General features: G+C 42.8%; 1 protein-coding gene across 1 annotated transcript in view; it reads right to left on the bottom strand.

Annotated features, from left to right (window-relative positions):
* Positions 1-17684, bottom strand: part of LOC147708658 (uncharacterized) — a 176897-nt gene that overhangs the window by 141056 nt on the left and 18157 nt on the right. Inside the window, exon 8 of the mRNA XM_086925759.1 lies at positions 16919-16990. Coding sequence (XP_086781885.1) covers positions 16919-16990 — 72 coding nt within the window. The remainder of the gene's footprint in view (positions 1-16918; positions 16991-17684) is intronic.

Genomic DNA, 17684 nt, shown 5'->3' on the forward strand with positions numbered 1-17684 from the left:
GCATTCGCAGGGTCAGTCCATAGGTCAGGGAGCCCTAGTTCCATGCAGGTGGATTGGATGTTTTTGACCCAAGGGATACGGAGCGCTTTTGGGTGGTTCAATAATTCTGCCAGTTCCGCCCTGTATGCTGCTAGGTCATTACTGCTCCATAACCTACGCCAGAAGTCTATGGGTCTCAGGCTTATTTCATCAGATAATGGTCGTAGACCGAGGTCAAGCCTCAAGGGGAGGAGCGGGGTACTGGGGGGAAGCGCGGTTATCTGTCTTATAAACTTGTTTTCTGTTAGTGACAGGCTACGGCATGGTGTGTGTCCCCACAGTTCCGCCCCGTACATGATCGCTCCCCTGGCCTGAGCCTTGTATATCTGGATTAGGGCCGCCAACGGGCGATATGAAGAGCCGGTCATCATCCTGGCGATACCCCCTGTGGTTTGTATAAGTTTGAGGTTCGCCCTGCTCTGGTGGGATCCCCAAGTCATGGTTTCATTAAGAGTCACACCTAGATATTCAAAGGTGGCAACCCTCTCAAGCCGTACTGCTCCCAATTGCGGATTCGGCCGCAATTTTTGGCTTGGATTTAAAACCATGAATTTAGTTTTGGCCGCATTGATTTCTAGCCCCCTGTCCGTACAGAAGGCTACAAATGAATCAAGGATCCTCTGTGCCCCCATGGGGGTTTTAGATAGCAGCAGGGTGTCGTCCGCAAACATGATTGCGGGCACCCTGCTGCCATTGAGTTTGGGGGCGTCAGTATAGTCGGTGGCATTTAGGTGGGCGATTACCCCGTTGACGAAGAGGCAAAACAGGGTCGGTGCCAACACACAACCCTGCCTTACCCCTCATTAAATTATAAGGGGGGACCTTCCACCAGACCTGCCTCTGCCGTCTTGGATTTTGTGAGGACACTCTGTGCAACTTTCTCCACGCCTCGCGGCACCCGCTGCGCGGGTCCCGCTTCGCAGAGGGGCGCTTATCTTCCTGGGGTGAAGCTGCTGCTGGGGTACATCAGGGACCGAGGGCTGCGAGCAAGAGGGCTGGGACTCCATTTCCCAGGAGCCCCAGCAACCCGCCCCCGCTCCACCTGGGCTGCTCTCCCTCCCCGCCCCGCCCCCAACGACCAGGTGAATTAAATACCGGCTTGCCCTGCAGTTCGTGGGACCTTCCAACAGACCTGCCTCTGCCGTCTTGGATTTTGTGAGGACACTCTGTGCAACTTTCTCCACGCCTCGCGGAACCCGCTGCGCGGGTCCCGCTTCGCAGAGGGGCGCTTATCTTCCTGGGGTGAAGCTGCTGCTGGGGTACATCAGGGGCCGAGGGCTGCGAGCAAGAGGGCTGGGACTCCATTTCCCAGGAGCCCCAGCAACCCGCCCCCGCTCCACCTGGGCTGCTCTCCCTCCCCGCCCCGCCCCCAACGACCAGGTGAATTAAATACCGGCTTGCCCTGCAGTTCGTGGGACCTTCCAACAGACCTGCCTCTGCCGTCTTGGATTTTGTGAGGACACTCTGTGCAACTTTCCCGCATTATTTAGAGTACTATCTTATTTGCATGCAATAATAACAATTCTCCATTTCAATCATGCCTAATATTGCTCTTGTTTTACTTGTCTTATACTTTTCACACTCTTCATGCCAGACAACTATAGTTCAAAGAACCGTGCCCCTGCGATAAGAGACAATAGAGTTAGAGACAACTTTTCCCCTTGTGTTTCATCAGCATGCTTTGAATATAGGGAGCAAAAAATGCATGTGGAACTGCTAGGATGGAAAATGTATGGCAAATATAGGAGCAATTTACTCAATTGAGCATTTTGTTCTCTTGATCTGTGCCACAATCCTTAACATATCACAGCTTACTGGCACCGGTCGCATGATTGGATTGGAAATTAAAAGCTGCACAGGCAAATATTTTCAGACAAGCCCGGTTCCTCTCCTCTTCCTCTCTTTCCTTCCACCTTCATTGTTTTTGTCTTATCTGTACCCACCCTCTCTAATTTCTCTCCGAAGTCTTTCAGTCTGTGCTCTTCCCATAACCTTTATCTCTTTTCCTTTTCTCTTTCTCTGCTTATGACCCTTCTATAAATGCATAAATGCTGAAATAGACCCTGAGGAGCTAGAGAGGGAAAGGCAACGTGACCTTTCTAAGACTGGTCTCGAGTGGCTCTAGTATATATATATATATATATATATATATATATATATATATATATATATATATATTACCTACTGGCGGTCGCCAGTAGGTATATATAGTTAGGATTTTTTCTCTATGGGATTTTTGAAAATTCTATGTCTAATAACTTTGGCGTTTGTGGACGGAATTGGCTGAAATTTTAAGGAAAATGGAACATTTTGTTTCTGAGCAGCCCCTGACAATTTGGGGGGGTTTCATCAAGAGGGGGCCGAGAAAAAAGGGGGGTCCCAAAACGTGTTTTTCCCATGTTAATTTCCATAGGGCGGTTGGCCTCACTTTTAGCTCGAACGGCTGAATGGATTTGCACGAAACTTGGCAAAATTGTAGGGACTGTTAGCCCGATGTGCCTTTGCTAGGTCTCAATATATGTGCTCCAGTGGATTTTGAGTAATTTAGGTTCAAAAAAAGATATATATCTGGGCGGAGCCTAACCACACATCTGATCTGATTGGCTGTCAGCACTTCATCCAAGAAGTGTTGGCAGCCATCTTGGGACCAATATACATGATAGCACCTCATTAAAAAGCATTGTAGTTAATAGAGGGTTTTAGGACTTTAGTTACATTATAAATCATTTGTTGATGGTACCATACTCGTTTTAGGAATTGTGGTGGGTTCTAAGGTGATTTTACCATGTGAAAAAACCTTCTGCTGTGATATCATGAATATTGTTTGAAAGAAAACTAATATCTCATGATTTTCCCACAGTGGTTTGGAAGGGGATCTATAAGCTAAACTGAAAGCATATTTTCTGTAAATTCACATTATCTTTCTCAGTCATGTGAAAATGAAGTCTGACATTCTCAGTAAAACATGTACATCCAACAAGGACAGAGACTGTCAGTTGATTCCTTTGTGTTCTACTGCAGCCTCCTAGAGTGTTCTAAAGAACAACTAGAGCGCTAACAGTCCTACTTATTACAAAGGTATGGCACACCTGAAGCCATCTTGATTGGAATAAAGTGGTAACTCTTAAAACATTTAATTTAAAAAGAAACAACATGAGGGGGTATATTTTGCCATAGAAAGTATGATTAGTGCTGCAGAATGAAAAATTAGGGCACATTTTGAGTGACTTCTCAAATCCTTTTCTATTTCATTAAAACATTCTGACATGCAGTCTCCCAAAATGGCCACCAGAGACAAAAGAGCCCAAATGTAGCCCAAATATCACCCAGATGTAGCCCAAGTATAGCCCAATGACAGAATGTCCCAGAGTGTTCTAAAGAACAACTAGAGCGCTAACAGTCCTACTTATTACAAAGGTATGGCACACCTGAAGCCATCTTGATTGGAATAAAGTGGTAACTCTTAAACATTTAATTTAAAAAGAAACAACATGAGGGGTATATTTTGCCATAGAAAGTATGATTAGTGCTGCAGAATGAAAAATTAGGGCACATTTTGAGTGACTTCTCAAATCCTTTTCTATTTCATTAAAACATTCTGACATGCAGTCTCCCAAAATGGCCACCAGAGACAAAAGAGCCCAAATGTAGCCCAAATATCTCCCAGATGTAGCCCAAGTATAGCCCAATGACAGAATGTCCCAGAGTGTTCTAAAGAACAACTAGAGCGCTAACAGTCCTACTTATTACAAAGGAATAGCACACCTGGAGCCATCGTGATGGGAATAAAGTGGTAACTCTTAAAACATTTAATTTAAAAAGGAACAAAATGAGGGGGTATATTATGCAATAGAAGGTATTATTAGTGCTGCAGAAAGAAAAATTAGGGCACATTTTGAGTGACTTCTCAAACCCTCTTCAATTTCATTAAAAAATTCTGACATACAGTCTCCCAAGATGGCCACCAGAGACAAAAGAGCCTAAATGTAGCCCAAATATCACCCAGATGTACCCCAAGTATAGCCCAATGACAGAATGTCCCAGAGTGTTCTAAAGAACAACTAGAGCGCTAACAGTCTTACTTATGACAAAAGTATGGCACACCAGAAGCCATCTTGATTGGAATGAAGTGGTAAGTCTGAAAACACTCAATTTAAAAAGGAACAACATGAGGGGGTTAATTTTGCCATAGAAAGTATGATTAGTGCTTCAGAAAGAAAAATTAGGGATCATTTTGAGTGACTTCTCAAATCCTCTTCTATTTCATTAAAAAAATTCTGACATGCAGACTGAAACATGCACTTTGAATACCAGCAGCAGACGTCCCTGGTGAGCAGTAGCTTTACTACAGTGATCTAATGTGCAACTAGAGTGCTAACATTCAGAATTTATGGCAAATGTGTGACACATCTGAATGCCTTCTTGATGGAACCAAAGTAAACAAGCATTGAAAATGCAATAGATCTCGCCCTCGTTTAAGTTAAAGCCATTCTGTTTGTAATGAGGTGGCTTTTTAGCTTTGCTTTTATTAGTGTTTTTTCAACTTTCATGTAAATAACATGCATCTGTATGCATATAAGTATATGTATGCATGCATTTATGTTTGTATTTATATAGATATACAGATGATATATGTTTATATATGTATGTATATATATATATTCACTGAAAAAACCATAGGCTATAGACCATATATAGTTAGGAATTAGCATTTACAAAACCTTGAAAATTCACTGAAAAAACCATAGGTTATAGACCATATATAGTTAGGAATTAGCATTTACAAAACCTTGAAAATTCACTGAAAAAACCATAGGTTATAGACCATATATAGTTAGGAATTCGCATTTACAAAACCTTATTTTACTCACACAAAACCATTGAAATTCCATATATAGTTAGTTGCACTAACTATATATCGCGCACCCGCAATCCACTGCTGATGATGTCACATATTACATCATTCATGACATGGTCAGTGACATCACTGATGACATCTCAAATGACATCACTGATGACATCACTGATGACAACATCCAGTGACTGTATGTTTCTGTAAAGTTAAAATATGTCTTACATATTGAAGAATGAGTGGATGTATAAGTGTCTGGATGAAGGATTTAGTAGGTGCATGACTGACTGTATGAGTGAGTGATTAAATGTGTCTCACTTAGTGCATGGGTTAGTGACTAAACTGTCTTAATTTGTGCATCATTATGTCTGTTGTTCTGTAAACTGTTGCATGTGTTGATAAGTAGCTATATGAGTAACTATATGGGTTATTGATTGGTTGCCCAAGTATTTGTATGGGAGACTGAGTGTGTGTGTGGGTGGCTGGGAGGTGTATGACTCTGTGCATAGATGTGTGAGCAGTTGATTCACTAGATGTATGGTTTCAAAAGTGCATGTGGAAACAGCTGTATGGGCGGTTGACTGTGTGCATGAGTGTATTGGTGAGTGAATGGATATCTCAGTGCTACATGTCAAAGTAAGTACATATGTAAAACACAGTACATGTGAGAGTTGACATATATAAATAACTGTGCATAAGAGCCAGTGAATGTGTGAGTGGCTGTATGGATCATTGTGAACTTGTATCAGGGATTGTATAAGAGAGTAAATATGTGTTAGTATATGTTTGAATAAGTAAAGTTTGTATAACTGTATAGTTGAGGAAATGGAGGTGTGATTGATTCTTTGCATGACTGACTAGGTGTGTGAGTAACTCCATGGATGAGTGACAGTCTGTGAGTGTCTGTGTACACTGATTGTAGCTAAGGTTATATTAGAGTCTGAAGAGGTTCATCGTATTATCACATGAATGATATCATCAGTGATGTGATCAGTAATGTCAAATGAGATGTCATCAGTGATGTCATCAGTGATGTCATTTGAGATGTCATCAGTGATGTCATTTGAGATGTCATCAGTGATGTCATCAGTGATGTCACTGACCATGTCATGAATGTTGTAATATGTGACATCATCAGCAGTGGATTGCGGGTGCGCGATATATAGTTAGTGCAACTAACTATATATGGAATTTCAATGGTTTTGTGTGAGTAAAATAAGGTTTTGTAAATGCGAATTCCTAACTATATATGGTCTATAACCTATGGTTTTTTCAGTGAATTTTCAAGGTTTTGTAAATGCTAATTCCTAACTATATATGGTCTATAACCTATGGTTTTTTCAGTGAATATATATATATATATATATATATATATATATATATATATGTGTGTGTGTGTGTGTGTGTGTGTGTGTGTATATATATGTACCAATACCTATACATATATCCACATATATAACCTGCTGTCGGAAGGATCGTTTTATTTACTGTTGGAGGAATATATATATATATATATATATATATATATATATATATATATATATATATATATATATATATATATATATATATATATTTATTTTTCCACCAATTGCCCAAAGCATTTGAAGGCGCACACGACAGGTGACGAAAGTATACAAGGCAGCCAGCTTTCATTCCAATGTGGGTTTTATTTTCTGTTCGCCGACGCGTTTCGAGGCATCAAGCCTCTTTTTCACAGGCAGCTCGGGGTGTGCACAGAGAGCTCCTCTCTCATTAGTTATAGTCATGCTACCCAATTGGGTCCACGTGTAATACGGGAGTTGTTGCAGGCATGCTGGGATATTGAGTCCATACACGGAGCATTATTGTTGATCACTTTGGTAGGTTCTGGCACATCCTTTATTTAGAGCAATTTATTCACCTTTGTAGGCCCCTGGAATGATTGATGACCCATTGCGCCGCATCTCCTGTGCTGCAAAAGCGGGCATAGATTCAGTTCCTGCCACACAGCCTCGCTCCCAGTATTGCGATGGTGCAGCCTTCCACGGTCAGGACGGCCGTGTAAATATTTTTCCACCAATTGCCCAAAGCATTTGAAGGCGCACACGACAGGTGACGAAAGTATACAAGGCAGCCAGCTTTCATTCCAATGTGGGTTTTATTTTCTGTTCGCCGACGCGTTTCGAGGCATCAAGCCTCTTTTTCACAGGCAGCTCGGGGTGTGCACAGAGAGCTCCTCTCTCATTAGTTATAGTCATGCTACCCAATTGGGTCCACGTGTAATACGGGAGTTGTTGCAGGCATGCTGGGATATTGAGTCCATACACGGAGCATTATTGTTGATCACTTTGGTAGGTTCTGGCACATCCTTTATTTAGAGCAATTTATTCACCTTTGTAGGCCCCTGGAATGATTGATGACAACAATAATACCTATAACTAATCGCAATACTGGGAGCGAGGCTGTGTGGCAGGAACTGAATCTATGCCCGCTTTTGCAGCACAGGAGATGCGGCGCAATGGGTCATCAATCATTCCAGGGGCCTACAAAGGTGAATAAATTGCTCTAAATAAAGGATGTGCCAGAACCTACCAAAGTGATCAACAATAATGCTCCGTGTATGGACTCAATATCCCAGCATGCCTGCAACAACTCCCGTATTACACGTGGACCCAATTGGGTAGCATGACTATAACTAATGAGAGAGGAGCTCTCTGTGCACACCCCGAGCTGCCTGTGAAAAAGAGGCTTGATGCCTCGAAACGCGTCGGCGAACAGAAAATAAAACCCACATTGGAATGAAAGCTGGCTGCCTTGTATACTTTCGTCACCTGTCGTGTGCGCCTTCAAATGCTTTGGGCAATTGGTGGAAAAATATTTACACGGCCGTCCTGACCGTGGAAGGCTGCACCATCGCAATACTGGGAGCGAGGCTGTGTGGCAGGAACTGAATCTATGCCCGCTTTTGCAGCACAGGAGATGCGGCGCAATGGGTCATCAATCATTCCAGGGGCCTACAAAGGTGAATAAATTGCTCTAAATAAAGGATGTGCCAGAACCTACCAAAGTGATCAACAATAATGCTCCGTGTATGGACTCAATATCCCAGCATGCCTGCAACAACTCCCGTATTACACGTGGACCCAATTGGGTAGCATGACTATAACTAATGAGAGAGGAGCTCTCTGTGCACACCCCGAGCTGCCTGTGAAAAAGAGGCTTGATGCCTCGAACCGCGTCGGCGAACAGAAAATAAAACCCACATTGGAATGAAAGCTGGCTGCCTTGTATACTTTCGTCACCTGTCGTGTGCGCCTTCAAATGCTTTGGGCAATTGGTGGAAAAATATTTACACGGCCGTCCTGACCGTGGAAGGCTGCACCATCGCAATACTGGGAGCGAGGCTGTGTGGCAGGAACTGAATCTATGCCCGCTTTTGCAGCACAGGAGATGCGGCGCAATGGGTCATCAATCATTCCAGGGGCCTACAAAGGTGAATAAATTGCTCTAAATAAAGGATGTGCCAGAACCTACCAAAGTGATCAACAATAATGCTCCGTGTATGGACTCAATATCCCAGCATGCCTGCAACAACTCCCGTATTACACGTGGACCCAATTGGGTAGCATGACTATAACTAATGAGAGAGGAGCTCTCTGTGCACACCCCGAGCTGCCTGTGAAAAAGAGGCTTGATGCCTCGAAACGCGTCGGCGAACAGAAAATAAAACCCACATTGGAATGAAAGCTGGCTGCCTTGTATACTTTCGTCACCTGTCGTGTGCGCCTTCAAATGCTTTGGGCAATTGGTGGAAAAATATTTACACGGCCGTCCTGACCGTGGAAGGCTGCACCATCGCAATACTGGGAGCGAGGCTGTGTGGCAGGAACTGAATCTATGCCCGCTTTTGCAGCACAGGAGATGCGGCGCAATGGGTCATCAATCATTCCAGGGGCCTACAAAGGTGAATAAATTGCTCTAAATAAAGGATGTGCCAGAACCTACCAAAGTGATCAACAATAATGCTCCGTGTATGGACTCAATATCCCAGCATGCCTGCAACAACTCCCGTATTACACGTGGACCCAATTGGGTAGCATGACTATAACTAATGAGAGAGGAGCTCTCTGTGCACACCCCGAGCTGCCTGTGAAAAAGAGGCTTGATGCCTCGAAACGCGTCGGCGAACAGAAAATAAAACCCACATTGGAATGAAAGCTGGCTGCCTTGTATACTTTCGTCACCTGTCGTGTGCGCCTTCAAATGCTTTGGGCAATTGGTGGAAAAATATTTACACGGCCGTCCTGACCGTGGAAGGCTGCACCATCGCAATACTGGGAGCGAGGCTGTGTGGCAGGAACTGAATCTATGCCCGCTTTTGCAGCACAGGAGATGCGGCGCAATGGGTCATCAATCATTCCAGGGGCCTACAAAGGTGAATAAATTGCTCTAAATAAAGGATGTGCCAGAACCTACCAAAGTGATCAACAATAATGCTCCGTGTATGGACTCAATATCCCAGCATGCCTGCAACAACTCCCGTATTACACGTGGACCCAATTGGGTAGCATGACTATAACTAATGAGAGAGGAGCTCTCTGTGCACACCCCGAGCTGCCTGTGAAAAAGAGGCTTGATGCCTCGAAACGCGTCGGCGAACAGAAAATAAAACCCACATTGGAATGAAAGCTGGCTGCCTTGTATACTTTCGTCACCTGTCGTGTGCGCCTTCAAATGCTTTGGGCAATTGGTGGAAAAATATTTACACGGCCGTCCTGACCGTGGAAGGCTGCACCATCGCAATACTGGGAGCGAGGCTGTGTGGCAGGAACTGAATCTATGCCCGCTTTTGCAGCACAGGAGATGCGGCGCAATGGGTCATCAATCATTCCAGGGGCCTACAAAGGTGAATAAATTGCTCTAAATAAAGGATGTGCCAGAACCTACCAAAGTGATCAACAATAATGCTCCGTGTATGGACTCAATATCCCAGCATGCCTGCAACAACTCCCGTATTACACGTGGACCCAATTGGGTAGCATGACTATAACTAATGAGAGAGGAGCTCTCTGTGCACACCCCGAGCTGCCTGTGAAAAAGAGGCTTGATGCCTCGAAACGCGTCGGCGAACAGAAAATAAAACCCACATTGGAATGAAAGCTGGCTGCCTTGTATACTTTCGTCACCTGTCGTGTGCGCCTTCAAATGCTTTGGGCAATTGGTGGAAAAATATATATATTTATATATATATATATATATCCCAGTAATCCATCCACCTCCGAGGAGAGATATAGAGAGAGAGATTTCACTTGATAGTGTTGGACTCAGATGTGCTATGTTTTCTGAGATCTGCTGCTCATCTTCAGTTAACAATTTTCTTTTGAATTCTGTGTGAATTCTTGTGGCAGGGTCGCCGATAATGCTTTACATGTTGTATAATATTCCTTAGGGGTTTCCACCTAATCTGATGTATCCCAGATTTCCACTGTAGGAAAATACATCCTTGCGCTGGTTGCCCACAGACTCTAGTGAGATGCCTGTGCTACCACAAGATCTTGCCACCCATTCGTATCCCCACTGCCCGGCCTTCCTAGATCACTCCTCCCACCATCCTTCACACCCAGGGCTTTAATTGGGCTGGGTCCTGCTAGTGCTCAGCACTGGCAGTTCTTAAAAGCAAGTGCCAAGACGCATCCCTATCGGGCTCTCCATTTTGACCCTCAGGGTGAAAAAAAATAATAACTTAACTCTGCAATAGTACTAGCCATGACTGCTTTTGATGTAACTTCAAGGAAACTAAGTTTTCAGTTGTATACAGCACAAACGTGGAGCGCTTTACATGAGTACCAGTTACATTACACAAGGACATATTCATTTGTTCAATCAGAGGATATTGTGCCGACGTCAGGCTCGAACTCACTTTCTCAGCTCTAAAGTCGGCAGTTCTAGACCTAAGCCACAACCTCACCCACAAGATCAGTAGCATTTTCAATATTATATACAACAAAGTCATAGTTGTTGGTGATTTATCTGATGCAATTTACAACCATTGACAATGTCAATAGTCCTGGCTTGTTGTAGGTGTAATGCTACTTGTTGTGTTATATATCTGGATGAATGGACAGAAGCAGCAAAATACCAGTGGGGCAGAATAGAATAGTTTATTTGCATGGTTATTTAAAACCTTTACAATATAAATCAGGATTCAGTAAAACATAAATCAAATTTTAGCATGTTAAAACAGCGATTCCGTCCTTAAGACAAGACACAAGATTCCGTAGTGAGATAACTGCAGCAGAATTTAAAAGAAACTTAGCATCATATTAGACAGCCTATTTATCCTGAGAACAGAAGAATATTAAAATAATTTAAAAAAAAAAAAAAAAAAAAAAAAGTTATGGAATGGATTGTCCATCCTTGCCTGCCAACGGAAGACAACGAGACAAAAGTAAAAGAACATGCCACGGAGGAGGCGAGGATACATAAATTGTGATAACAGTTCGGAGGAGCCCTATTACCAGTCAGTACTGCACAGTCTTAGGAAGGGCAACGATGTCACTCTGGAGGACAGGCTTCTGGGGTGACATTTAGCTCCTTATTATGGCCCTTTACAGTACTACTTGAGTTGTTTGTTCTTTCAAAGAAAAAATTTTGAAGCGGGCCTCAGCTATTTCGAGAAATTTCGTTTGTGCTGTTCTGTCAACCTCAGGTCTTTGCTGTGTTCCATGCTCTCTGAATTTGACTTCTCTGTGTTTTTTAACTTAATTTAGCAGCTTAATTCGATTGTGGGAAACTAAATGCTTATCTGCATATATATTTATCGGCTTTGGATTATTACTTCCATGAGCCGTGTTACATAAAGCAGCCCCTTGGTGCAACGGGCTTGCACCCACGCTCTGTGCACCCCCAGGCCAATTAGGTATTTCATAAGGGGCTGCAGATGCTTGTTCGGCTCCTTCCATAATACCGATAGTGCCTGCGTACATGTAGCGGCAGTGCTATCTCTAGAGGGCGATCCCTCATGTGTATTGGGGTGTGGACCCCATGCAAATGAGGGAATCTCTTTATCTTTGCACCGATGCCGCATTATGTTCACAGACGCAAAGGCAAAGAAGCTGTCAGGAGGCACACTGAAAGTGCGCCACAAAACAGTGGTGCACTCTCCTATGGGCCCCTCCCAGTCAACCCCTTTCAAGTGGGAGCAGTCCCTCACGGCACCCGCCTTCAAGGGGCTCTCGACAAAGGGATATATAATCCCTCTTAAAAGTGCAGGTGGGTTGCCACCTGCATAGTGAAACAGGGAGCAACGTTTAAACAGCTACTCTGTATTTCACTTGAATGTGCTGCCCCCACTGCACCACAAGTTCGCCGCTGTCCCTTTAAAAAAGGGCACACTTTTCCTGTTTGCGCACGGCACACCTACTGAAAGGAAAAGAGCTCCCTCTCTGTAATAGGGTCATAGGATGTTTATTATATCTATGGCACTATGCTTCGTTATCTTTTAAACTGTTGATTCATATGCAATTGTAATGTTTTCAAAAAGAACATCTTTAACAGTGCTTCAAATGGTGGTGGTATTATTAGAGATCACAAGTCAATGACAACCCAGGGACATTAGGGTGCACTAAAACGTTTTGCTTGATCTTTCTCATAATAGTCAGCCATTTTGACATTGTAGATAAGGTATCCTTTCACAAGTACATGCTCTGTCTCTATCAAGAGGACTGTAAGCGTCAATCACAGGCCAAAAGAGAGAACTTTCAATCAATGCTCTGTGACCAATCTAGATCTGAGAAATCCTCTTGAGTGCTCAGGAGCCTGGTTTTCCAAATATACATTCTGTAGTAGTAAAAAGCTTTATTCGATTTTAAGACAAGATAAAATCATAAAAGCGTCAGTCATAATATACAATTTCTTATACAATCATCTTATACAATCAGAAAAAGTGAAGTAAAAATAGTATTAAACAGTTTATAGATTATTACCAAATAAAGTCTTATATGACTACAGTTAATTAGTAAAAAATTTGAATTCAACCGACACATTATATAATATCAGACAAAGGTGCTGTAGCTATTCCAAGTTCCATCCTAGCAATTTTAGTAAAATACTAAAACTATAGTTGATCATGAGTACTCCGAATTTTCAGGCAATTTTTAAGGAACATAGCTATACTTTTGGCACTAGATACTGATTCTAGATGTTGTAATGCCAAAAGGGCAGGGCAGCATCTTCTCAATCCCTGAGATAACAATATTGGGATAAGCCAGCGTTTACGAGGTAGATCATAAAGTTTACAGAACAATATTACGTGGATATTAGACTGTTCAGAGATACCATGGCATGGGCACTCGAATAATTGATGAGGACCAATCTTGTCTCCTTGGAAACGTAACTAGACGAAAAAACATATTAAGCCTAAACCGTATCCACAGATATTTCTCATAGTTGGTCAGACAATAGGTCAGATATGGTTGGATGCCCTGACTACATTGAATACTTAAACTATGTCGGTTTAAGACTTTGTTGTTTTCGCGAGCGAAACGTAGCTCTCTTAAGTGTAACAAACAAGACAATCTCAAGGTCTTTCTTGTGATAGTATTTAATAGCTCAGGTTCTTTAAAATATATAAGAAGATTCAGGTCCTAAAAAAAAAAATTCTGTACAAAGGATAGCCGCGGAACAACTGACCAGTTGTCTAGACCCAGACAGTCTGAAATTAACGTACAAGTTAGGCTACATTGTTCTGTTGTCCAAATACGGTGCCATAATAATATTGGCTGGATATTTATGTAGTCAGCTATGTAATCCATGCCCAATTCGATATGACAGGCAAACGTTGGAGAACACCGTGGATGGAACAGCCAGCAGATAGCAGATCAAAATATTCTCCACCCTCTGTAAGGTGTCCACTGGTACGTAGCCCCACAGCCCCGCGCCATATACAGCTATGCTATGACACTTAGCATAGTATATTTGCAAAAGTTCTTTTGAGGGAGGCTTTCCAACTTTGCGTGCAAAAGCAATTAGGGCAGACGTTGCTCTTAGAAATAAAAGATGCCTACTAGCGATGGCTGGTTTCCAGGAAGAAATACTATCAAACAAGATACCTAAATAAGGGTATGTATTAGTGCGTTCCAACTTGGATTCTTTTATGAACATCACTTTTTTCTTACCTGTTTTTTACCGAAATGCATAGCATATGTTTTTTTAATGTTGACCTTTAGATCAAGTGAAGCCATAAAATTACAGTAACAATTTAGTTGTATCTGAAGTTGTAATGGGGTTCGCGCCATAATCACCGTGCGTCCGCGTAAAGTAATGCGGCAATAGGGCGACGGGCGATTGCAGGTAAGTCCTGGCTCCCTTCTAACATGGCCTTCTCAAGGCCATTTGTGTAAAGATTAAATAAGAAGGGAGCCAGGACACAACCCTGTCTAACCCCCTTTGTAACTGTAAAGGGGAGGGTGAGCTTCCCGTTCACCCCAAATCTCACCCTGGCCGATGCTCCCTGGTAGAGTTCGCGTAAGAAGGATACTATTGGGGGTCTACGCCCAGTTCTGTTAGGATTGACCACAGCCTTGAGTGTGAGACACAGTCAAAGGCTGCGGTCAGGTCCACATAGACAAGGTGAAGATTACCTTTCTTGGCCTGGACGTACTTCCCGATTAGAAGGGAGAGATTCAGAGCCTGCTCCACCGTGCCCAGCCCCTCCCGGAAACCATACTGCAGGTCTGTCATGATGTTGTTTTCTTCTGACCAGATTCGTGATCTGTCTAGGATCAAGCGACCTGCAACTTTCCCAAAAGAGTCCAGGAGGGAAATGGGTCGGTAACAGGCCGGATTGTTACGGTCGCCCTTCTTGAAGATGGGAAGCAGGATAGTAGTTGACCAAGATTTTACGAGACCCTCTTTTAGTGCTGCTTCAATTACTCTAGTTAGTACTGGAGTCCAAAGCTCCTGGGTATGGGTGTAAATATCTTATGGGACACCATCCGGCACAGGGGCTTTGGCAGGCTTCGAGGATGACAAAGCTTCAGTTACTTCCTCGAGACTAAAAGATAGGTCAATGGGGTAAGGTGAAATATATGTACTTTCGTTCGGATCAAGATCCTCTGCTAAAAATATCTTTTAAAAGTGGAAAACCCATTCATCTGCACTGATTGCACCTCTATACTAGGACCAGTGTTCGAATCATTCAAGAAGGGTGAGTTGACCACTTTCCAAAACATTTTGCTATCCTTTCTATTACAGCTCTCATGGAGCTTTACCCACAGTTCTTTTTTCCTTTCCTTCCTGCATTCTTTTTTTGCTGTGTTATAGAGCTTTCTCAGCTTCCTAATCTCAAGCTGATCCCTCTCAGATTTATGTAATGCTCTTTTTAGGGTTGAGAGGGCTCTACGGCATTCCGAATTAAACCACCCTTTTTCCTGAGAGCCGTTCTGCTTCTGTTTGCGGAGCAGCTCTTTACTAATTACTCTAGTGATTTTAATAAAATTAGTTAAGATATCATCTGCTGTGGAATGCAAGTTTAGGCAAGTTTCTATCATAGGAAGGGCTTTGATTACGACATTTGTTGTGATGACGTCGTCCGGGTCTACTTTGGCCCATTTCACAGAGTAGCCATTGATCTTATCTAAAGACAGGGCTCTTTGATTTAACAGCCCAGGGTTACCTGTTAGATCACGTCCTGTCGGCACTGAAATAGTAACACTGTTCAGGAAGTGATCACTACTAATGTCATTTCCAGTATTAAATGTAAGCAGTTCATCCTTCATATGATTAGAGAGCAAAATAAAATCAATTATAGTATTACAGCCCCTGCCATGAAAGGTGGGGGAAAGATCAATTGGGGGTTCAACTAATTCATTTGCAAACCCCAGTCCTAGGGTAAAAAGTTTTTCGTTTAGGTTATTCCCGGCACTGGAGTGAGCGAAATGCGTTAGTGGGCTCCCGCTCTCATCTACGACATCACAGTTTGAGTTAATGTAATCTTTGCATAAGGCAATATTAAAGTCACCGCCCCAGATCAATTTAAAGAGCAGAGAGGGACATCTATTCCGATGTTCTTAAAGGACGAAAGTTAACCTGTTTATGGCTTGCACAAAATCAGTTGGTGATAGATTGTTATAGAAATTTATCAGGAAATATATATGCCCTTGATTTACTGGGAATTTAATTAACTGGTAGTTCTCTTCTGTAGAAATTTCTACCACTTTCTCAAGTGAGACGGTATTAGATACATATATTGCTAAACCTCCCTTAGGTCTACCAGCAAGGGAAGGGCGTGCACTTGACTGATATAATCTGTACCCCTGAAGATGGATTGCCGTTACCGACCATGTTTCCTGGCAACATACTATGTTGTGTTTTCTAATTATTTCTGGCCAGATAGTTTGTTCTACTTTGGAGCGCAATCCCGCAACATTCCAAAATAGAATGGAAAGAATCAGACTACTAGAGGGTGAGGTCTTGGAAATAGGATGCTGTTGGTAGGAATGGAGTCTGTAGATTTATGGTACAAATATCCTCTCTTGATGGTAAAATGGACCTCAGAGTCACCATCACCAATAGTTGCTGTTTGATTAATCTGTTCTATTCTACATCCATTTCGGTGAAGATGTGAGGAATAAGGCGCAGTAGATGAGAGAGGATTTGGAGAGGGATAACTGTACCTTACATCCAGAAATGACCGCAAAAAATAGGAAAAGGTAGTAGTTGGCTAACAAGGAGCAGTGGAAGGCATGGCCTAAGTATAAAGCACGCCTATATGGTTAGAAAGGATCAATGTGACATCTGCAGGGAATGTGCTAGTAGATAGGAGGATGATCTCGGAAAAATGATGTTTGTAAATTTGAATTTGATTTGATAATAAAAAGGCATTGAAGCCAATGATAACTTTGGAAACTAGGGTCTTTTGTTATGAGGCATGAGCCAGGGATTAAGGATGACATTGAGCTTATAGTGGGTCTACTAGCACAGGACAATAGTGACAGTTTGTTAATTACTCGCATCCCCCATTCACTCACACCCCCTTCCACTTACCCTTTCAGGTTGGCCACCATAAGGTACAAGACATCTATTTTGGGTTTTATCCTGTGCAGATCCCAGCGGCTTCTGTGAGGATACCAAAAGAGGGCATCAGTCAATCATTCAACACCGAAGGGACCACCATATACCCCACTCCCTGCCTGAATACAGAAAATGTGTTTCTTATACTTGTTCTAGAGTCCCATGGATACTCTACCTGAGAAGTAAGTTGATCACAGACTATGGATATTCATCATAGTCATTAGGAATGATACATTTAATAGCAATGTTTATTTTTTCAGCCCATTTGAATATAGTTTTGTTAAGGAAGCTAAACGAACAATGATATAGCCATTAGGTTTGGCTTGCATTTTGAATCCTGACTAAAATATTTTTTTAAAGCCTGCTTTGATATACAATGGATTTATGTGATAAAGAATTCAATGTATCATGAGTTCAGTGGGGGCTGCTCCGCCAAGGCGGAGGAGCTCCACCCCACTGCTTTTAAAAGCAGTGTGACTAAAGGAAAAATAAAATGATAATAACTGAATGTTACTATCATTTTATTTGTTCCTGCTGCTTTGCGAGCGGGTGGTCGGGCCTGCTCTGCTGTCAGAGCATGGCAGGGGTGGAGTGGTGGGCACACTGAAGTGTGCATGATGCTTTGGCTGGCATTCTGGGGCTGGTCCAAACAGTCATGCGCACTTTCCATGTTTTCCGTCCAGGCAGCATTACAGCCTGGACAGGCCACCAGTCCCTGTCTGAGCGCCGAACCACGGCA

This window comes from Lissotriton vulgaris, chromosome 6 (assembly GCF_964263255.1).
Source record: "Lissotriton vulgaris chromosome 6, aLisVul1.2, whole genome shotgun sequence".
NCBI lineage: Eukaryota > Metazoa > Chordata > Amphibia > Caudata > Salamandridae > Lissotriton > Lissotriton vulgaris.